General features: G+C 39.9%; 1 protein-coding gene across 2 annotated transcripts in view; it reads right to left on the bottom strand.

Moving 5' to 3' along the window:
- Positions 1-24,462, bottom strand: part of LOC123500123 (prenylated Rab acceptor protein 1-like) — a 362,787-nt gene that overhangs the window by 294,874 nt on the left and 43,451 nt on the right. For both annotated transcript variants that reach the window (XM_045248791.1, XM_045248792.1), the window contains one exon: positions 3,634-3,754. In XM_045248791.1, the coding sequence (XP_045104726.1) occupies positions 3,634-3,754 (121 nt within the window). The remainder of the gene's footprint in view (positions 1-3,633; positions 3,755-24,462) is intronic.

Below are 24,462 nucleotides of genomic sequence, written 5' to 3'. Positions count from 1 at the left end.
GATTCATATGATTTGGCTGACAAGCACAGTCCTGTAGAGGCAACCATGGGTGACACACATCAGTGCATTGCTCGAGGGGAATAGGCTACGTGAGGAGGTTTATAAACATCGCTGTGAGGGTTGGTCTCCGTCTCCCAGATCACTATTGTAGTCTTCACTTTCTTCTGTCGCAATAAAAAAATCACTGTCTTCATTTTCATCACTGTCCTCAATGTCACTACCGAGTAACACTGACATAACATCACTCGGAGTACCGTTTCCTCCCTCCGGGTCACGGGGGTTGCCAGATGTCGCCTCAAAATGAGAAAAGATGACCTATTGTGAGGGGAGATATGTCTCAAGGCTTGGGGAGGCAAGCAATAAAAGTTGCCAGATACCTCCACTTGCCCCAGGACCAATAGTGAGGAGGAGAGATTAAAACATTTGACGTGGAAAAATCATAATTCCCAGAACGATTCCCGCCTGTCTACACGCGACGCTACAATCGTCCCAAAACGATCACCGTACGTTAAGGGTTAAAACCTCATGTGTTATGCTTTCCACAGCAGAGGTGATACAATGACATAAAATTTAAAAAGTATACGAGACTTAGTGTAGGTCACTCGAAGTATGCTTGAAATTTTATGAAGATCACTTCTGTTGGGAGGGCAGAGAGGCATTCACATGCCCTCCTCTGACCCCCCTTGCTACTTGTAAGTCACTGTTATTGTGTTTTATAATTTTACTTTCATGTCATGTGGGTGATTGTAGTCTTTAACCCTTGTGCGGCGGTGATTGTTCATGAACGATCGCATCGGTACGTTTCGTGCAGCGGTGATCATTCATGTAATCATGATTTTTCGTGCCACTTCTTTAAATTTCCTGTTTTCTTACTCAAGTTGGAGGGCGAGTGTATGTATCAGGCAACACTGTCCACGAGCTGAGTTGCCAGTTTTACTATTTCATCTCAGTCTAGGCTCACATCTTTCCATCTTGGAGGAGACATCTGGCAACCCCCATGACATTGCGGGTGGAATATCCCCTCCTCATGAGGGGAGATATCACAACAACGAGATGGATAGTGATATATACATGTCATTTGGAAGTGATGTGGATTTTAGTGAAAGTGAAGACAAGAATGAATGAAAGAATGAAAGAAAGAAAATGAATGAAGAGAGAGAGAGAGAGAGAGAGAGAGAGAGAGAGAGAGAGAGAGAGAGAGAGAGAGAGAGAGAGAGAGAGAGAGAGAGAGAGAGTAAGGAAAGGCCTAGAGTCAAAACAAGTTGACACCTCTCTCTCTCTCTCTCTCTCTCTCGTTAGAGAGTAGCTCTCTCTCTCTTTCTCATTGGAAGTACAATTTCTTCACCCAAAAGATATGCCCAGAGAGAGAGAGAGAGAGAGAGAGAGAGAGAGAGAGAGAGAGAGAGAGAGAGAGAGAGAGAGAGAGAGAGAGAGAGAGAGAGAGAGAGAGAGAGAGAGAGAGAGAGAAAGAGAGAAAATTGGCGCGCTGGTATCGCTCTGAGGGTTGTTTCTCCACGGCGGGTTACATCATGGCTATCAGGAGGAATATTTGATAAGCAATAACTTTGCTGTCAGAGATCGTAGCAAGCTGCAAAGTACATCAATGTATTCAGAATTTCAAAGAGAAACATTTTCATGAGTAAAACTATCTCCTGTGATTTTTTAAGTTTACCATTTTACCCGCAGATGGGAATGATTAATTTATAATTACCCCGTCGCACAAGGGTTAAAGTCTGGCGAGCGGCACTGTGTGGCATTATCTCATGTGAACACTACCCGTACCTCCTGCAACCAGAAGTGGTCTTCATAAAATTACAAGCATACATCCATTGACCTACAGTAATTTTTGTATACTTTTTAAATTTAACAGCATATAGGTCACACCTTATTCCAGTATTTTTACGTACACTAACTGCATGCATCATTATTTTATTGCTGGTATTATTATCGTTACCAGTATTATCACTTTAAGAATAAATCATAATAAAAATTAAAGCAATCTAACCGGTGAGTCTGTGATGCATGTGATCAGCACTCTGACTCAGTGCCATCTAACAGTGAGGAGTAACAGCAAGTTCTTGATCATAACAAAACACATCAACACCATCAATGTTATGGCAGCAAAAGGGAAAAGATTGAACAACACAATCTCCTACAAATTACAAGTGGTAAATTATACCAAGGAGCATGGCAACAGAGCAGCAGCAAGGGCTTTTGGGCCACCACCTATGAGAAAAAAATTATAAGTTTGGCAATAGCGAGACCAACTGAAAAGCAAAAGTAAAGATAAATGCTCTCTGCTTGCGTAATGTGCTGCTAGATTATTTTCAACAGCATATGCTTAGACACACTAAAACCTTTTTTTTTTCCTGAATTTGACTGAGTGAAAAGTTCTTGGATAATTAATGTATTAAGGGGGTTTTCCTTTAATAACAAATGACACTTGTGTATCATGAATTTTACTTTTTTAATGCCAATTCATGCTATTTCCCTTATTTGGGCAAATAACTTGTCCAATCTTTTTTTTAAATCATTCTCTGAAATTCAAGTATTTCAGCAACATTAAATACAGGCAATCCCCGCTTAACAAATGGATTACATTCCTAAAAAAAAAATGTTCGTTGCGTGAATTTTCATTAAGCAAACCAATTATAACAAGTTTGACCCCTGACTTGAACTTCCATTGAGAGTAAACAAAGCGATTGTGCATCACAGTACAGTAAAAGATTTAATGAAAGTAAAAATTATGAACTTAAACATTTAAGCAGCTTAATTTAAGACTAAGTCATTATAATGTACACTAATGTATGTATGTAAGTTACTTTATAATGTTGATGATCTTAAATTTATGAAGGGAGGGAGAGTGGAGTGGGAAAGATGCTAGTTGGCAACCTGTGGAATGTAAACAAAAGGCACATCATTGTACCGCATAAAAAACTTATGTACCACATTTCCACAAGGCTTTCCATTTTATCCATTGCAGAGTCACGAGTTCGGGTGGTTCTTTTAGCTTGCAAGGAAGATATGGTCTCACCAGCCTTCTTAATAGAGTCTGCTGACTTGAAAATAGTAGAGACAGTAGATAGAGTCAAGCCATGGTGGTGAGCAATGCTATTAGTTTTCTCGCCTCTTTCGTGTCTGTGAATAATATCCAGCTTCACTTCAAGAGTAAGAGACTTCCTAGTCTTCTTAGCAATGCTAGGCGACATTGCAGGGCTAGTGGCAGGTTAATTTGATGGCATGATGAGTGAGGGAAGACGAGCTGCTGCTGGACGCTATTATTGTTTTAAAATGAGCGGTACATGTTTTGTCCACGAGAGGCGCTGGTGTATTCAAAAGCCTGTCGGCTTGCGTGATACGGCGGGGCTTTCAAACTTGGAAAAAATTACCTGGATAAAATTTCGTTAAAGCGAGTTTGGTGTTCGTTATACCAGTAGATGGTAGTAAAAGGAAACGTTCGTTGTAGCAAAATTTCGTCGTGTGAATATTTGTTAACTGGGGATTGCCTGTATTCTGAAGTCTGTGTTCTATGTAACTATTATTCTGTAATTTTCACAAAGCCTAATGAACAACTAAAATAAAAACAGATCAAAGCAAGACACATGAATATATATTGATCTCTGTTCTGCTTACCCTGAACTTCTGCGTGCTGAAAAATACTGTCCAGGGACGGACATTTTCCCTCTGAAGCATGACCCATTCTCGTGCTGATGGAGATGCCAGCTGTAACTGCATGGGGAGCTGCATCACAAAACTGAAAATAGAGCAAGGCAGCCCATGAAGTAAGAGTTGCAAATAAGAAGCCTCCACAAGCACAAATGAACTGCCATGCAAAAGGATACCATTGAACTCATGACATCTTACACCAAGCTACCACTGACCTCATGACATCTTACACTTACATGCAACTAAACTCATGACATCTTACACCTATAACCAGAAGAACCTAAAAATCTAAGAAAATATAAGAAGCTGTAAGAAGCCATCAGGTCTCCATGTGGCAGTCCCCACCACAGCAGGCCTGCTATACTAACCTATTTTTGCCTATTTTCACCTATATAAATGCTAATAATATTTTTCTATGCTACCTACTTTGGATCCTACCATGTAAAGCTGTAATACTATCTAAAGTCTATAATTTTAGACCTTAACAGAGCACACTGTAGATCTTAGACATTTTCTTGATTCCGTAGGCATAGCACTAAACTTGAGGATTGTGAAACTCACATCAATGAAAACACTGAAAAATGCTTATTCATTCCAGCCCATTAAGCTGACTCCCAACCTCTCCTCCTTTACTCTTTCATCTCAAAATACATATCTTTAGATTGATGGCTGTGTTGCAATTTCAGTATATAACGGTTTTACCAAAACAAAACTATAGTAAAAATACTTTATTGAAAAGGAGAAAAAGGAGAATATATATGATAAGAATATCAACATTTCATGCAGGGCTCCAACCTCTGGTGCAATGTTCAGTGGCATTGCTATTAAAAAATAAATTAAAAATAAACAGTAGTAAGTACTCATAACTGTGAAGTACAACAACAGAGTGTTGACAGTACAGGTGTCCCTCGGTTAACGATCGACTACTTAACGATATTTCGCTCATACGATCCCTCCAAATTAATCCCTATTTTTTGGTTAACGATCGCCAAAATTCGGTTAACGATCGGATTGACCAATCGCAATCGCGATCGCAATCGCGATCGCAGCGCCTCCATCCACCCGCGGCCCGTGCAGTAAACACACCACAGTCTTTCCCGCTGTTTTGATTGTGCAACAACAACTCTATCACGCTCGCTCTAAACTTCTTTTTGTGCTTATTTGTGATCAAGTGAACTTAGTGATGGCTTCCAAGCGACCCAACGATTGTTCTCCACCGGGAGATAAGGCTAAAAATCGAGAAAGAGCATTGGCCTTGATATTAAGTTGAACATTGTGACTCGTCATGAGGGTGGTGAAGGGGTAAACTCTATTGCTCGTGCCCTTGGTTTATCTCAATCAACTGTATCAACAGTTCTCCAGAAAAAGTACAAGTGAAGCAGCAGGCCAACCAAGTCACAAACCTGCACAAACACACAACAACTCGTAACAGGGAACCGATTATGGAAAAATTGGAACGTTTGCTGAGGCTATGGATTGAAGACCACACACACCGCCGCATGCCTCTTTCTACCCAACTCGTTACTACTAAGGCACTGAGCCTGTGGGAGGACCTGAAACCAGAATTCAACATAGGCGAGACAGTGTCCTTCAAGGCCAGTAAGGGGTGGTTTGAACGTTTCAAACATCGTGGGAGTCTACACAACCTCAAGGTTAGTGGGGAGGCAGCGAGTTCGGATCAACCGCTGCAAACGCCTTCAAGCCTTTGCTTAAAGAGCGCATCGAGGAAGGAGGTTATTCAGCCAAGCAGGTTCTAAACTTTGACGAGACAGGCCTGTATTGGAAGAAGATGTCATCGAGAACGTTTATAGCAAAGGAGGAGAAGTCGGCACCAGGATTCAAGGCATCTAAAGACAGGTTAACATTATTGGTGGGGGAATGCGCTGGTGATCTTAAGCTTAAACCATGCCTTATTTACCATTCCCAAAACCCAAGAGCTCTGTCTGGCTATATTAAGGAATATTTGCCCGTAGTATGGAAGGCAAACAAAAAGGGGTGGATGACGACTGTTATCATGCAAAGTTACGTGACAGGATACCTCTCCAAATTCCTAAAAGAATATGCTGCCCAAAACAACATTGCTAACAGATTTCTCTTGCTGTGTGACAACGCCCCCAGCCACCCAGAGAGCATGAATGACTGGGCAGATAATATTGAGGTCATGTTTATGCCCCAAACACAACTGCCCTCATCCAGCCGATGGACCAAGGAGTCATCGCTACTTTCAAGGCCTATTACCAGCGGCGCACCATGAAACAGCTGTTGGCCTGCATTGACACCCCTGACAAGCCGACCATGAAACAATTTTGGAAGGATTATAACATTAAAAAGGGGATCGACAACATCGACGAGTCATGGAAGGAGGTGTCCAAGTCGGCAATGAATGGATGTTGGCGTAATTTGTGGCCTGAGTGCGTGGAACGTAAACAGGAAGTCCCTGTCGATGTTACAGCAGTAAGGAAAGACATCGTTCATATCTCCCATAAGGCAGGCTTCAATGAGGTGGACGAGAATGACGTACAAGAACTGCTGGACAGTCATTCTGAGCCTCTCTCCAACGACGACCTCATGGAGTTGGAGAAACAAAATACTTTGGAGGAAATGGAGGAGGACAAGGAGCCTGAAAGAACCCTCTCCGTCAAGATTTTCGAGGAGATTTTTAATCATATTAACCAGGCCATACATCTTCTCCAGGAGAATGACCCCAACCCAAACCGAAGTAATGGCGTGACTAATGCTATAGAAAATGACATGAAAGTGTATAAAGAACTATTTGAGGCAAAGAAAAGGATGGCAAAACAGACAGTCATCTCATCTTTCTTCAAACCACTCACCGCCCAAGCAACCCCATCCACATCCCAAGCAACCCCATCTACCGATCAAGCAACTCCATCCACCTCCCAAGCTACCCCATCCACCTCAAAAGCAATCCCATCTACTTCCATAGGAGTCATCTCGTCGTACTTCAAAGTTCGTCCTGCTACCTCGAAAAAAACTCCACCCACTTCCAAAACAACTCCATCCACCTCCAAAACAACTCCACCCACATCCAATCTATCCTTCACATCCACCGTAACCTTGAGTGACGATGAGGAGAGCCTGGATGACCCACCCCCACTGGAAAACGTATTCTCTCAAGAATTTGAAGGGTTTGAAGCAGCTGACCGAGTTTGGGTCGGGTGTGGGCATGATGAGATTTAATCCTCCAAGGCCCTGTGTCCCCTCGGGGGGCACAAAACAACACACTACGCATATCACATCCACTCCTCAAGGTAAGTACTACCAATTCTAAAGGTGTAAATAACAACTAACAACATAGAAAGTGTCGTTTATTTACGCATCGCGAAATACATGTATGTAGTTGATAATTTCAAATCCCTCAGTTAGCGATCGTTTCGGTTAGCGATCTGTTTTTGGGAAACGTAACCCTATCGTTAACCAAGGGATACCTGTACAAAAAAAAAAGAAAAAAGAAACACATTGTGTAAAGTGACACTGTAGGGGGAAGAGGGAAAATCAGTAAGGTTGTCAGATGTTGATTATCACTGGTACATATGTAGATACTATATCTATGTACTGTATTTGATAGCATATAGGATGCACATTTTCCCAAAATTTTTGGCAAAAAAAAATCACCCCGTGTCTAATATGCGAGGTTGAGATCACCAGTAGGCAAATCTCCTCCCTGACACTCACTAACCTAGCTTATGATTAGAGTCAACTCTTGATAAATGCGAGGGTTACTATTATTCAGAATCACATTATTCAAATGTAATTTTCCCATAGAAAACAATGGTATGTGGGGGGGGGTTACATTTCAGGCCACTGGAAAAGTTTGCCTACTTTGGGGATATTGTTACTCAAACCTTGAATAAAGAAAAACTATTAATACATCACTAGGTCACAGAAACTATAAAATGCACATTCTCACCAGTGCATCTTTCTTGTCTGGGAAATTAGAATATTATTACTGTATTTGATAACTCATAAAGGCCGGTTCACATAAGCAGTGTTTCCCCATGTTCCAGGAGCAATTGCTTCTGCACCACTGGTTTCATGCCACTATTTTTAAAATTTGTAGTCCAGGCAGTGCAGTAAGTCCTTGTTATAAGGCAGTTCTTTATTCGGTAAATTCAGTTACGGTATTTGGAAATTACTACCCTCAATTCAATATACGGTAAGAAAAATTCACAGATACGATATCCGCTCATGTCACCCGTGTGGGCCCAGCGTGTGGGAGCAGGGGTGATGACGTCATCCACGCCACACCTCCCCGCCACTCACAGTATGTACTGACTTTAACTTGACCATCCTTGGAGCCTGTTATCTCTTCCCCTTCCTCCCTTTTTTTAACTGCATTACATATTACTTACATGCATTACTAATTAGATGAATAAATGGAATATCAAAAGGTCTATTGTAAGCACAAATATATTCATACTAATTATGGCAAACATTTAAAGCCTACTACCAGCAACAAACCATGCAGCAACTGATAAAGGGCACAGATGGGCCTGGCAAGCCCACTATCAGAGAATGGTGGAAGTTGTATAACATCAAGCACGCCTTAGATAACATCGTCATCTTGGGATGAAGTAAAGACGTCTACCATGAACTTGGCGTGGAATAAAGTATGGCCAGAATGCACGCATGACTTCCCAGGCTTCACTAAAGACGACATCGGTGCGATCAGAAATGACATAGTAAATCTGTGCCATAGGCCTGGCTTTGATGAAGTTGACAATGATAATGTTCAAGATCTTTTGGAAAGCCATGCTGAAACTCTCTCAAATGATGAACTTAAAGAGCTACACAAGGCATCACAGGAGGTAGAAAAAGAGGGAGACAAGGAAGAAGAACCTGTGCGTGGACTGGACATCAAAACTCTTGGAGAATGTCTCGGTGGTATCGAAAAAGCTCTGGAAACCCTGAAGGAATGTGACCCAAATCCTGCCAGGAGTAGCAAAGTGGCTCATGATGTAGAGAAAAGTGTCAAGATTTATCAAGAAATCTATGATAAAAAAACAACAAAAAACAAACAGTCCTTCATCTACTCGTTCTTCAAGCTAGTCAGACATGCCGTCTCTGTCACACCTGCTGACCCTGCTACAGCTGGCCCTTCCATATCTGCTGCCGACTGTTCTACAGCTGGCCCTTCCTCCATATCCTCTTTCTTCAAACCAGTGAAACGTGCTGACCCTGTTATTGTTGGCCCTTCCACATATGCTTCCAACAGTGCAGACGACATCTTATCCTCGTCTGCCCACTCGGTAGAAGATGAGTAAGGGCTGAAATCCCTACTGTCCCTTAGTCTCAGGAGGGACATCATCAGATAGAATACATGGCAAGTGAAAGGTAAATAAAAACATTTTCTGTTTATTTCTTTTGCGCAGTACTTTACATATTTTTTTTACTATTTTCATGTATTTTCATTTCTGTAGGGCGTGACTTTTGATGTGCTGGAACGCATTCCCTATTATTACATGTTATAATGGGTTTGGTATACAGTAATTTCGATTTGCGCTAAGGTTTTCAGGAACACATATGTACCGTATAATGAGGACTTAACTGTGCGTTCCCGAGATCCCAAACATGACATTGTTTTTGCACCCAAGCTCCCACATTGCGTGGGCCTTCCTCTGCCATTCTTGCATCAGAAAACAGAGTTTAATAATTTCTTGTGGCTTGATGTAGTAAAGAGCTACTGTTGTATCACTGTGTGAGATGGTAGAAAGCCAAGATGCCTCTGGGCCAGAGGCAGACTATCCCAAACAGAAGTTGCGTGCGAAGTTGTTTACTGATATAGATTAGGACATCAAGACTCTGTACCCAATAATGGACAATTTGCCTGGAGGTAAGGCTTCTTCCATAATGTTCCTTTCATGCATATAATAAAAAGAGGTGCATAGGTAATAAAGGTAAAAATGTATGCAGCCAAGTACAGCAATACTCCACTTAATGAACAGGATAGGTGTCAAAGCTGTTCATAGAGCAAGAATTCGTTAAGCGGACGTAATTTTCCCATAGGAAATAATGGAAATAGGGGGGATGCGTTTTGGGCTGGTCCCCAACTTACCACATGGGTTAAAAAAAATTATATATACGTACCTGTACCATTAATAACCAAGTATCCCCAGCATACTACGTATATATATATCTGACTTATATGAATTCCCCATCCCCCCAAAAATTAAACTCATACTTTAGGGAGATGCAGAATTTATCTATATAATTTTGTGGGATTTAAGATTTTGGGATTAGTGTTGTATCTCCAAAATCTTCAGACCCTAAATTACCAGATGGTATAGTTTATTTTTTTTATAATTAAATACCATTCCCATCAGGAAGCCATTTTTAAATGTCTTGTGTGATTGTGTCATAGCCTGACTAACACCCTACAAAGTATGTGGACAGGAGTCAAGTAGGGAGGTGTGTCATTTAGGTCTCTAATTTTTGCCTGACAGGTATAAGTTGACAAGAATTAGAATGAGAAACATCAAGAAGAGAAGACAACTAGAAACAATCAAACAAATGTATTGTTTTGAGACACCTGGACTTTCAATTCTGGCCTTCCCTCTCCCCTCCGTCATTCGTGCTATCTCCCCCTCCAAGACCCTGCCTCACCCCATGCCTCACAGCCAGGCTTCTCCACCATCTCTCTATATCATAAGACTATTATGATCTTTTCAAACACTTTTTTTTTCTTACTGCCTTCATCATCACAACTTTACATGACATAGCTCTCACAGTAACACTATTACAAAAATTATGTTGAGACAGAGGTAGAAAGCTGTACCAGACAAACAATAAACACTTCACTATCATTATCTCACTTCAACACACTAATAATGACTCAGATAGTGCCCAATTCAACAGTGAAGCAGCAGATTACCACGATGCTGCTGATGGCACCTTCCCAACCCTCACATTTTCTAGAGCAGCAGGTATCTTATGTTATCATTTTATCATGCTCCAGGAAGTCATTAATGTATTCACAATCATTTAATGTGCTTTCATTCATTGTTTTCTTACCCATTTGGGTTATGTACATGATTTTTCTCAATTTATAAGGGGTTGGGAGAGGAAATTCCGCGTATTCGGGTATTTCGCATATCCACCAGGGCCTTCGCTGCTATAATCTGGATACGTGGGCAATAACTGTATATGGGTTAAATAAAATTGTACCGGTGTACTACTACTTTCATGATGTCATATGAGTCTTTGGAAGTTAGAGGAGCTACGTACAAATTCTCTCACTGATAGTTCCCCTGTAATTTGTCCAGGAGCGGATCAAAGTTTGCCGTAGTGAGACAGAGTCGAGCGTATTGCACTAATGCGGGTAACATGTTAGGCGGCGAAAACACGTTAAGTGGAGCTGAAATACAGGTCAACCTCTTTGTACTGCGGAGCGGGAGAGAGTGAGACAGAGGCAGCCAATACAGCACCAGGAGCACTAGAGACAGAGGCAGGGAGCCAGCCATTCACAGTGAAGCTGCTACGTTCGGTCCCTCACCCGGCAAATTCAAACCCAGAAAATTCATTAAAACAGATGTGGTTGTACGTTATGCAGACTTTTTGGTCTAACTTTATATAGTACATTAAACCTGAAATTCGTTAGACAGACAAAGCGGAGTATTACTGTAGTTCATTAATTTTAGAGCAAGAAAACTTCTTTTGTGGCACTAATTTCATCAGAATTAACTACAGTCAACCCTTGGCTATCGCGACTTCAGCTATCGCGTTTTATTGCTATCACGCACCCATGAAAAGCTGCTAAAATTTCATTATCGCGACCTCAGATGCCTGCTATCGCGTGCCAAGCCATGACGTCATGGAATATCTGAGCGCTCATTGGCCAAAACCACCTTCCCGCCAAGATCAATTCGGCTATCGTGTTTTCGGCTATGGCGCGGCTATTTCGGCCCCAATTGGGCGCGATAGCTGAGGGTTAAGTGTATTTGATGTTTGCCTGTGTTGATTGATAAAACTCAATGTGGGAAAAGCAAACCTAGGCACAAAACTTGAATAGCACATCATAAAAAAAAAAAATATATATATATATATATATATATATATATATATATATATATATATATATATATATATATATATATATCCCCTGCTTTGTGCCTTGGAAATTCTTTGCTAATTTAATTACAACCAACAATTTACTATATCTGACACCTGTGCTAGCTAAACCTAATCAAACTAAACCCCAAAGCTGTAACAAATATTAGAGCACTACCAAAATATGTATTGGTTCAGAGGTTCCTAATATTTTCCATGCCCACACTCCCAGAAACTTTAGCAATATATTGTTACACTCTTTACAAAAGTAATATCTCATATGAAGATAAAGAAAGCAATTTATACTAAATTTTATCAACAATTATAAGCTGAATTTATTTCTTAATCAGTGTTAATATTAATTAGAAAATATACAGTATATTTCTTCAATATTTTAAGTAAGATTCCATAACGTAAGATTTTAATTAGATGAGTCTTTTGTACCTGTTTCTTGGATATGATTGGGATTTTGCCTGATCAACCCATATCAAACCTTACCAGTGATTTGCATCCCTCTTCATCCTTTGATGAATATGAAACCTTTCGTTAAGTACAATACTCAACCCACAATTACCATACTAAGCAATGCTATCATTAAACAACAAATTTCTTGTTGCAGATCAAGCTTGTGCAAAATTTAAAAAGCTGAAGGCACACTTCATGAGAGAACTGAAGAAAATACAGACAGCACAAAGTGGCTCAGCAGGGAAGAAACCTTGTAAATGGGAGTTTTTGACAGCCTAGCATTCATGTCTACAAGTAGTGAGGAACTCTTGTCTGAGGCAAGCTGGTTGGGACCACCACACCATATGGTAAATTGTTGTGTTTTATTTTATTTTATTATTTTTTTTTTTACTGTGGTTGATAGATACTAGAATAAACTTTTCTCTAACTAATATATTGCCATGATAATGATCTAGGCATTAATTAATATGCTCACAATTTATAAGAAAATTATGGAGCACAGCTCCTATCATATCTGAACATTTATTTCACAATATGTTGTCTGGTACACATTATTAAATCTAACTTTATTTAAATAAAAAAGTAATGGAAATAGTAGTGGTACAATTAGTATAACAATACCCATAATAATGGAATAACAATAACAATAATGATAAAGATTAAATTATCTCCCTGTATATTTTCAGCTCTAAGTTTATTTTATATTGCTTACTTTTCTCAAATATCTCCTTAAAGTGTTCAGAACCTCATAAACTACAAAACTATTCAGAAAAAAAAGGAAACCTAAGCAGGTGTTATCTTTGTCAAACTTTATGGTATACATTTCTAGATCTGTTATAGTTGGTTCCATATATGAAGTCAGTCCGATTAGGGTGGGGCAGGTCACGTAGTTTACCTTGAGCCATACTGCCAAATCAATCTTCATGCATGCTATTTGAATGATCTTTTATGTATGTTGTATATAGTAAAGGAAGTCACATACTACGATGTGTGTCAATGTTTAGGATTATAACAATGATTTAAATAAATTCTATGACATGTGGCAGAGGTTTTTTTTTCAATGTTGCCATGATGTTGAGATGGTGGTTGACGTGTCCCCTTGAGTCCCTCACCCAGGTTGTGTTAGGTCATGTCGAAAATTAATATCAAATAAATAACATGTATGTATGTATATATATATATATATATATATATATATATATATATATATATATATATATATATATATATATATATATATATACAGTAAGGTCCCGAGTTACGTCAGAGTTACGTTCCTGAAACATGATGTAAGTCGATTTTGTACGTAACTCGAGTTTTTGTACTTTCAAAGCATATTATCGAGTTTTCAACCAATCATTTTTTATGGTTATTCAGGTAAGTAAAAGGTTATATTGTTATATTGGTATATTATTTACAACTATGTAGGAATATGAAACACAAGCTTGTTTTTGTTGTTGATTAAGATTGCGAACGCGAAGTACTGATGACGAGGTCGCTGTGCGACTGATACAGGATAACCTAGATGTTTGGGCCCTGATGGCCCTTTGTTATCCTATTATTTATGTTATGTTATGTTATGACTGCATGTTGCCAGAAGGGTGGACGCCTGAGGCCACCAAGAGGGTAGGCAGGTCGAATGTTGTGACGCCCAGGGTGGACAGCTGGGAGCGTAGTGCAGTGCGGTAGGAGTAGAAGCGTGGGCAGCAGAGCAGGAAATGCAATAGGAAAGGGCAATAGGGATCAGCAGACAGGCGCAGACGGTGCAAGTGAGCTGCAAGTGTCGTGTGGCCCAGACGAAGGCTCCGGAGTTGTTATTGTTGTGATAGGTGCGCGAGGCCTCAAGGTCATCAACCTCCCCATTGTCATGGTAACGGGCTTCCCATTTTCCTCTTCACTCCCTTACACACAGCTGCTGCCTCCCTTCTCATGTCTTTTAATTATGTCCACTTTTTCTTGTAGCGTAATGGTTTTCCTTTTCTTAGCATCACTGCTATCACTCAGGAGTTTTCTTTTTGGTGCCATTGAGCAAGATACTAAGATAGTCAGCAAACGCAGATGTAGGAACACTCTTGCCGGGGGCTACGGTGTGGTGGAACTGAGGTACGTAGAGTGTTATTGTATTCAAGCGTGAGGTGGGCGGTGTGGCGGATAACCACTATAGTCCGACACAAATATGAAGGCCGCTGAGGGGGGAAACCTATCGGGAATTCCCCGGTTGCGGCGTCGCCAAACGTCACAGCCCCAATTATAGGATTAACACTGAAGTGTGGAGAAATGCCCATCTCTCTCTCTCTCTCTCTCTCTCTCTCTCTCTCTCTCTGTGGCTTGTTACTACTTTCTCCTGTTTCTTATTACTATATAGTTCTCTCATGCACATGTGTGTGTGTGTGTAATCCTGCTTGCGCAAGTCTTTCAACAGTTTACGTATTGGTTCTCCTGTGACGCGGCATACACACACTCTCTCTCTCTCTCTCTCTCTAAAATACACAAGTAGACATGCATCTTTTTTGTTGTTTTATTTTATTCTTTTTCCACACCACACCCAGAGTTAAGGTGCGTTTTTTTTATAGAGGTTTTACCCTGTAAGCATAATCCTCTCTCAGCTATTTAATCAGACAGTTCTTCGTCAGAAGTGTCCTCCACATTGAAAATAAAAGAATCCTCTAAGCAGAACTTGTTGACGCTGTAAATAATTAATTTCTCTTGACTATGAAGGTTGCGATGGCGAGTAGCGCGGACGAGATATTCACCTTCTCACCTTCCATCCTGAGCGACAGGGAGGGGAGAAGTGACTCGATTTGACCTGGGGATTATCAGCGGTAAGGGAGGTTGACCTCACCCATGTCCAACCTTGAAAAGTAGCAATGCTGGAGAGCAGTGGTGCTACATTTTGTGGTATCTATACAAAATCATTGTCTTCGTTACACTAAAACAATATTCAAAGCTCTCTATACATCCTTATTAAAAATTTAGAGGAATACACTTTTATGACGGTTCATTAAGATGTAAGTTAATAATGAGATCGAAATATGTGCTACGATGCTTGGTGACGCCACAACCGGGGAATCCCCGTTAGGTCTCCCCCCCCTCAGCGGCCTTCATATTTGAGTCGGACTATAGTGACGCCTGGCGGCCAACAATAAAAATAAACACCGCGCTTTACGATTTATAAATTTTCAATTTTTTAAATCTTAAATTGCCTTATAGTGGACTGACGTAAGTGCGAGTTTGACGTAACTCAAGACCGACGTAACCCAGGACCTTACTGTATATTTATATATACAGTACCCTCCCGAGTTTAGCGCTATCCGAGTTTCGCAATCCTCGAGTTTGGCGCTTAGTCCTAAATTCTTACCATCCCGAGTTTGGCGCTGTATCGCCCCGAGTTTCGCGCTGCTTTGACAAGTATCGGTCGCGTTTACTTCCGGGCGGCGTCACGTATGCTGCCCCAAGACTCCTGCAGTTGGCTGACTGAGCTGACCACGTGTGCACGCGTCCTTAGCCCTCTTCCACCAGCATCTTGATAGTTCTTATATGCAAGCTAATTAATTGTGATGTCAGGAAATAAAGGAGGCACTGCAGCATGTGGCTCGAAGAAACCTACTTGCAAAAGGAAGCAGGCCAGAGAGGCAGGGTAAGAAGAAAAGACTGTTAAACATGAAGGAAAAAGGCAAAGTGTTGGATAAGCTTGATGCTGGAATGGGACCTGTTGCCGTTGGAAACTTGTTCAACATTAGTGAGTCTACTGTTAGAGGAATAAGAGCGAAACGTGAGGAAATCAAACGTTTCCTGAAAGACGCTCGAGGGAGCTCTGTGATTCAAGTTGCTCACATCACGCATCCTACAAGCAAGTTGATGGTAACAACAGAACACTATTTGAAGAAATATATTGTTGACAAAAATGACCGAAATGTGTGCATATCTTCTGGTAAGGTAAGACAGAAGGCAAGAGAAATATATGCTGCAGTGGCACGTAAGTTAAACATTGACAATCCTCCCACCTTTCTCTGCTAGTAATGGCTGGTTCTCAAGGTTCAAAAAAAGACACTCGTTCAAGAGGGCATGATGTCTGGGTGAAGCAGCAGATGCATCTACAGAAGAGGTGGAAAGTTTCATTGGTGTCTTGAAACAGATGACTGAGGACGGCGGTTACGATCTCCGTCAAATATTCAACGCCAAAACATTACCCATCAGTGGGTATGACATTGTCAATGCTGCTGACATAGAAAATCTTATTGGAGAGAGAGTCGCCGAACCTAGTGCGGAAGACATGCTTGAAGAGGAGCACGAAGAAGAAGAAAAAGAAAAGGAAAAGGAAAAGGAAGATGAGCTAACTGTTTACCAATTAACAGAAATAGTTGCAATTACAGAAAAATTAAAGGAGGCCATTTGCAATTTTGATTCAAATTCTGACCGACGTTCATGCATCCACGCAGTTCAAAAGGGATTAAATGAATACAAACAGATGTACGAAGCACGAATGAAAAAACGACAACAGGCCTTGATCACAAGATACTTCAGTAACCGTGACAAGCGAGAAGACACACCACCTGCTGTTGTTGCTGAGAAGGATGATGATGGTGATGAGCTGCTGGTCGACGATAATGTAGCCCCCGTGGATTTGGGCAACGCTAGCGGACCATGCCCCAGAGTGAGATTATGTGCTGTTAGAGTTTTTATTATTTCTTTTCTCTTTTTGTTCTTTTCAATAAAGTGTGTATCCCAGTTTTTTTCGTCTTAACAAGAGCATTCTTCACTGAAACTGAATACACCCACCAATTTATCGGTATTTTGATATAAGGGAGTAAAGTGGGGAGGAAAAAAAATCAGCTTCGTCCCGGGCCAGAATGAATAAGCGTTTTACATTGTTTTCAATACCCGAGTTTAGCGATCCTCGAGTTTGGCGCTATATCTTAAGAAGAAAGCAAGCTCTAAACTCGGGAGGGTACTGTATATATATATATATATATATATATATATATATATATATATATATATATATATATATATATATATATATATATATATATATATATATATATATATATATATATATATATATATATATATATATATATATATATATATATATATATATATATATATATATATATATATATATATATATATATATATATATATATATATATATATATATATATATATATATATATATATATATATATATATATATATATATATATATATATATATATATATATATATATATATATATATATATATATATATATATATATATATATATATATATATATATATATATATATATATATATATATATATATATATATATATATATATATATATATATATATATATATATATATATATATATATATATATATATATATATATATATATATATATATATATATATATATATATATATATATATATATATATATATATATATATATATATATATATATATATATATATATATATATATATACAGGCAAACTTGGCTTAACAACAGGTTACGTTCCTAAAAACATTCGTTGTGTGAATTTTCGTTATAACATTATATATATATATATATATATATATATATATATATATATATATATATATATATATATATATATATATATATATATATATATATATATATATATATATATATATATATATATATATATATATATATATATATATATATATATATATATATATATATATATATATATATATATATATATATATATATATATATATATATATATATATATATATATATATATATATATATATATATATATATATATATATATATATATATATATATATATATATATATATATATATATATATATACAGGCAAACCCGGCTTAACGAACAGGTTACGTTCCTAAAAAAACATTCGTTGTGTGAATTTTCATTATAACAAGTTTAACCCCTGACTTGAACTTCCAATGAGAGTAAACAATGCAAGAGCGCATCATAGTACAGTGAAAGGTTTAATGAAAGTAAAAATTCGGAACCTTATAATCCGGAAAATTTGAAAGGCTGAGTTAAATATGTAAAAAGTAAGAAATAATAGTAATAAATATATAATAATAATAGCCGAAACCAAACATGTTATCACCGACATTGATTTTCCTTCAGCAAACCACCTAACTGCTAGAGGGAGCACCACATGAGATACGCCACGTTGCCATGCACCAGCAGTTGCTTCACTGCTCGTGCACGGTGCAGACGTGTCGTCGATTCGTCTTGATTTTCCCGTTATCCGTGTTTGGAGAGGGCTGCCTTACTTTAATTCCACTTCTGCCTCACTGTTATCCACGATTGGAGTGGGTCTGGTAAGGCACGGCGAGCTAGATTTGCAGCATTTGTGCCTTGTGATTCTGGTGAAGCGGGATAAGTCGTCAAAGTTACTTGATGTTTTTTCCTGTTATCTGAAATAAGAGCGTGTTCGTTTATGGTTTATTTGCCTGTTTTTCCCCCGTTATCTACATAAGAGTGGGCTTATTTATGGTTACTTGACGTGTTTTTTCCCGTTATCTGTATTTAGAGCGGGTTTGCCCCCCCGTTGGTAAGCCTCTTGGCTGGGTGAGTTAGCTCGGATTTATGTTGCAAGACTAGGGGCCGCTATTCTTCCAAGTGGAAGAATGATCGGAGGCTTTCATCAGGATCCAAGAACGTGGCCAATGGCAGTTCACATAAGAGGGGTGCCCCCGCGGCCGCCACTGACCCTGCTGTTGGGAGGGGTTGGTCCTTTATCCTAGATTTTGGAGGCTTTGGCTGCCCTTCAGGAGGACGTGAACAAACTTAAGTGCAATAAGAACATGGTAAGTGATAGTGCTTGTGAGAGTTTGGAACCTGGCCCTTCTTTCTCTGGTTTTGGCTCTGGTAAAGACTCAGGCAGGGGACATGCTCGCTCTGCTTCCCCTCCTCCCCGTGCTGCGGGAGGTTTTTCTGAGTCCAAACAGGATGTGAGTGCTGAGGAAGGAGAAATTCAAGAAGAGACTCAAACAGGCAGTATTTTGCTACAGGTGGAAAAATCTTTTGGTCCCACGGTTGAGTGTGCTGAGGAGCTTGAAGAGCCTGTTGTTGCCATGGTGAACCACCTGTTTGCTCACGGCATGACGGAAGAAGACTATTAAAGACGTTTTAGATGCTGACGTAACCAAGCGGCCTTGCAATTGCCCGGGGCTGATTCCCGTGGAGTGCAACACAGAGGTGTTGGATGCTCTGTCCATGGAGGCAAAGAAGTCTGATTTCAGACTCAAAGAGGTAGGTAAGGATATTATCAAAGCCGTCACTATCCTTGTTAAGTCTCTATCTGTGCTGGATAAGTTGGCCTTGGAGGATGGGAACCTTGTTATTGGTCAGGAGGTAGCTATGCTCAATGGCGCTTTGGCATTACTGGGGAATGCCAACCTCCGCACTAACCTAACCAGGCGACACATCATCAAGCGTGAGATTAATCAAAAGTATTCACACTTGTGTTATGATAAGGCACCCATGACGGGTTTATTATTTGGGGACGATCTTTCGCAGGCTGCCAAGCAGATTGATGAAGCTGAGAGGCTGAAGAACAAAATCTCCAACAAAAAGCCTTTCCATTATTGGTCACCAGGTTTTGGGAAGTTTGGTGGAACCAGGCAACGGAGCTTCTTTGGCAAGTCTGGTTTCCGGGGCCTGTCTTCACGATTTAAATCTTACAGGCAACGCAAAGCTGGCACCAGAGGGGACCAGCGATCCTTTTCTCCAAGGGGACACTCATTTAAAAAAAAATGGAGAGGCCGGGGACTCAACAACCCCAGGCAGTAATCCAGGTAAGACAGGAATTTGAAGCAGGGCAGCTTCACAAGTTTGTTGACGAGTGGTGTAAACTTACCAGTGACCCCTTCATCCTAGACACTGTTCAACATTGTCATCTTGAGATAGATGAAGATAAAATAGGACATTTATTCTCTGAGGAAGCAGAATACAGATTTGGGGAGGAGGAGAAACTTATCTTGAGTATGGAGATTGAGAAATTATTAAGTCTAAAGGTTATCAAAGAGACTCACAGACAGAAAACGGGTGGGGGTTACAGACTGGTGATCAATTTGGAAAAATTGAACAAATTCATGGCATACAAACATTTTAAAATGGAAAATTTTGAAGAGGCGATCAGGTTAGTTAGTAGAGGTGATTTTATGGCTTCAGTAGACCTTAAGCATACCTATTACTCAGTAAAAATTGCTGAAGAACAACAGAGATATCTTTGCTTCAAATGGTCAGGTAAAATTTATCAATTCACTTGTCTGGCTAATGGCGTTTCAGAGGGTCCTCGTATTTTTACTAAACTTATGAAGCCAGTTTTTTCAGTATTGCGGTTCAAAGGCCACACCATCACTTCTTTTATTGATGACATGCTTATGTGTAGTAAATCTGTAGAGGGGTGTTATGTTTGTTTGAAAGACACAGTGGAGCTCCTCTAATTGGTTGGTTTCTGCATTAATGTGGTATAAGTCTGTCATGGTATCTATCACACGTATTGAGTATCTTAGTAACATCATAGATTCAGTGGCCATGAATGTCATCCTTCCCCCTCGCAGAGTAGAAAAGATAGTGAGACATTGCTCTTCTTTGGTAAGTAAGACCAAAGCGAAAATCAGAGAGGTAGCACGTGTAATTGGGCTACTGGTGGCTGCTATCCCAGCAGTGAAATTGGGCAAACTTCATTATAGGACATTAGAAAGGGAAAAAATTAAGGCATTAAAATCACAAAAAGGAGATTTTGACAAATGGATGGTGATTTCAGATGCAATGAAACATGAGCTGAACTGGCAGATTGCTGAAATAGGTACTCAGGACAGAAAAATTTTCCAGGAAGCTGCAAATGTTGAGATCTTTACAGATGCTTCTGATTTAGGCTGGGGTGGTTGCTTTCTAGAACACTCTAACAATGGAAAATGGATGCCTGAGGAACAATGATTACACATTAATGCCCGAGAACTTAAGGCCATCCTGTTCACCCTACAATCCTTTGCACACTTCCTAAAGGGCTGCCATGTCAAAGTGTTGTGCGATAGCACCACTGCAACTAGCTATGAGATGGGTGGAACTAAGTGAATTATGTGTAATGTGATTTGCATTGATATTTGGAACTGGTGTATTGCAAATGGGATCTGGCTTATTTGTGCTCACATTCTGGGTAGGAATAATGTATTAGCAGATGCAGGGTCACGGAACTTTAATGATTGGCATGAATGGCAGCTTAATTCTAAGATTTTTAGCAAGTTGTGCTTAATCTTTGGGACTCCTTCCATTGACTTATTTGCATCTAAAATTAATAAGCAGTTGGACTATTTCTGTTCCTGGCATCCAGACCCAGAGGATGCACACATTGATGCTTTTACCCTAAATTGGGCTAAATTTGACTTGATTTATATTTTTCCCCCCTTTTCTCTCATCACTAGATGTCTTCAGAAAATGAAGGTAGAGAAAGCAAAGGGGTGGCTCATTGTTCCTCTCTGGGCATCTCAACCGTGAGTCTCCTTATGCGGATGCTGCTCAACGAACCGCGGATCATAAATCAGAAAGTGAATGTCTTGCAGCATCTGTTGTCAAAAGAGGTACACCCAATCTTGCGACACACCAAACTGATGGCTTGTCTCTTGTCAGGCATCAGCTCAGAGAGCGAGGCATATCTAGAGAGGGTACGGACATTGTCATGGCCTCGTGGAGATCAGGTACTGCACGCCAATACAGAACACATGTTAACAGATGGTCGCTATTTTGTAATAGATGGCACATCAATCCCACTACTCCCTCTGTAGCTGATGTTTTGAATTTTCTGTCAGAAACTTTTCACAGAGGGTTGGGATATGACTCCATTAACACAGCCATGGGAGCTCTGTCTGCACTAGGCATTATGTTAGAGGGATGCAGAGCTGGGACTCATCCACTTATAAACAGGTTCTTGCGTGGTGTATTTAACTTAAGACCATCTTGCCCCAGATATGCAGAAACCTGGGATGTAGAGCCTGTGTTGATGAAGCTCCGGACCATGGACCCGTTAAGTGAACTTTCTCTGAAGGAATTGACTCTCAAGCTGGTGATGCTGATGGCTTTGACACAAGTTGCACGGGTTCAAACTTTACATTTATTGTTATGTAAGGAGGCTTGCATAGATGACTCTTATATCACACTTTGGTTAGGAGGAAACTTAAAACAGTGCCGTCCAAAATTTAATGTTCAAATGGTAAAATTTTTCGCTTATGATCGGGATTCTCGACTTTGTGTTGTACAAACTTTGAAGGAATATCTTGTGAGAACTGAAAATTTGAGAAAGAACTCTGGTCATGATCATGGGAACCTCCTTATCAGTTTTATTAAACCACATGGTGGCATTTCCAAGGACACTGTGGCAAGATGGATAAAGACTATGCTGACGGATTGTGGTATCAATACCAAAAAACACACGGCTGGCAGTGTTCGCTCTGCCTCGGTGTCTAAGGCAAAGGCCCTAAATGTACCTATTCACACTATCCTGGCAAAGGCAGGTTGGACGCAGGAGACCACCTTTGCCAGACATTATAATAAGGAGATTTCCCAGGTCACAGATCCTTTTCAAAGGGCAGTAATTGAACTTGCGTAATTAAGTTTTGCTGTTATCTCCATAATTCATAATTTGTAACCAGGTTGGTTATGTTGTGATTCATTTACATATTATTTGGTATTATTTGTAATAAGGATGATTTTTCACTTTAGAATGAAATTGGGGTTTATATTTCTCAGTTCTTTTCTTTACCGACTATCTATTTGGAGATGGATGTGCTTATTTGGTTAAGGAGAACCAACACATGGCTTTAAAATCTCATGTGGTGCTCCCTCTAGCAGTTAGGTGGTTTGCTGAAGGAAAATTAATGAAGTACATGAGACTTACCGTAGGTCAGTTGAAATGTGCTTCAGATTTTATGATGCAAACCACCACAGCTAGAAGGGAGCATTCACATGCCCTCCGCTCCCGTCCTTCGTATGGTCAAGAGGTTGGCTGACCTTTACGACAAGCGTTACTCTGTATATCTTGTGCATGTGGGTGCTTCTCCTTTCTTTGAAGTTTGCTGGTGCATGGCAACGTGGCATATCTCATGTGGTGCTCCCTTCTAGCAGTGGTGGTTTGCATCGTAAAATTCGAAGCACATTTCAACTGACCTACAGTAAGTCTCATGTACTTCATTAAGTTTAACACAAACTCGTAAGAGAATAATATTTGGAGTTATTATAAGTGGTGTTTTATGTTTCTGAAGGTGATGTGCGTGCATGTGTGCGTGCGCGCGCGCGCATGTGTGTGTGTGTGTGTGTGTGTGTGTGTGTGTGTGTGTGTGTGTGTGTGTGTGTGTGTGTGTGTGTGTGTGTTGTGGAGTCCTGTTATCTGCGGTGGTGGTCCAGCTGGTGTACACTCAATGCCAGTGACGTGATTGGCTGGCGTATGATGTTGGAGACCTTCCTTTCTTTTTGTTTTCCTTTATCAGACATCAGTAAATGTTTTATATCATGAAATGTGTCTTGTATTATACTTAAAATGATTTCATAAAGTGTGACATAAGTATTGTGGACTGTATACATATTATGTGGGGTACAGTACCATACAATCACTCAAACTTCTCCGTATATGTGGATGGTGGAATAGCCTACATAAAATAGTGAAATCACCTACACAAATACAAGTTGACAAGTAGGAAAAGAGCAATCATCACATATGGGCCACCATAATGGCTGAAAAGGCCCATGCCACTCCCCCCCATAGTCTGGCAAATCTTCAAGAAAAAAAAAAAAAGCCTACGTAAATCATGTGTGGTGTGGTGAGGAAGTACACAGTGGACTGGTGGTAGTAGCAATCCCTTTAAGATGTTATGACAGTACTACAAAGAGATATAGTAAGTTGGGGTTAGTTTAGTGGGGTTTACAGAGTACCCTCAAGATTTTAATCTTACTTTCAGCATTACTATCTTAAAATCTGGAAAATCCTAGAATCCGGAAGGCCTGAACCCCCATGACTTCCGGATTTCAGGACTTTTACTGTATGTAACTAACTTTTATAGTGTTGATGATCTTAAATTTATGAAGGGAGGGAGAGTGGAGTGGGAAATACACTAGCTAGCAACCTGTGGATTGTAAACTAAAGGCGCATCATTGTACCGTATACAAAACTTATGTACCACATTTCCACAAAGCTTTCCATTTTATCCATTGCAGTCATGAGTTCAGGTGGTTCTTTTAGCTTGCAAGAAAGATAAGGTC

This window comes from Portunus trituberculatus, chromosome 50 (assembly GCF_017591435.1).
Source record: "Portunus trituberculatus isolate SZX2019 chromosome 50, ASM1759143v1, whole genome shotgun sequence".
Taxonomy (NCBI): domain Eukaryota; kingdom Metazoa; phylum Arthropoda; class Malacostraca; order Decapoda; family Portunidae; genus Portunus; species Portunus trituberculatus.
The sequence above is the reverse complement of the archived record's forward strand: the minus strand, read 5'-3'. Positions and strand labels throughout refer to the sequence as shown.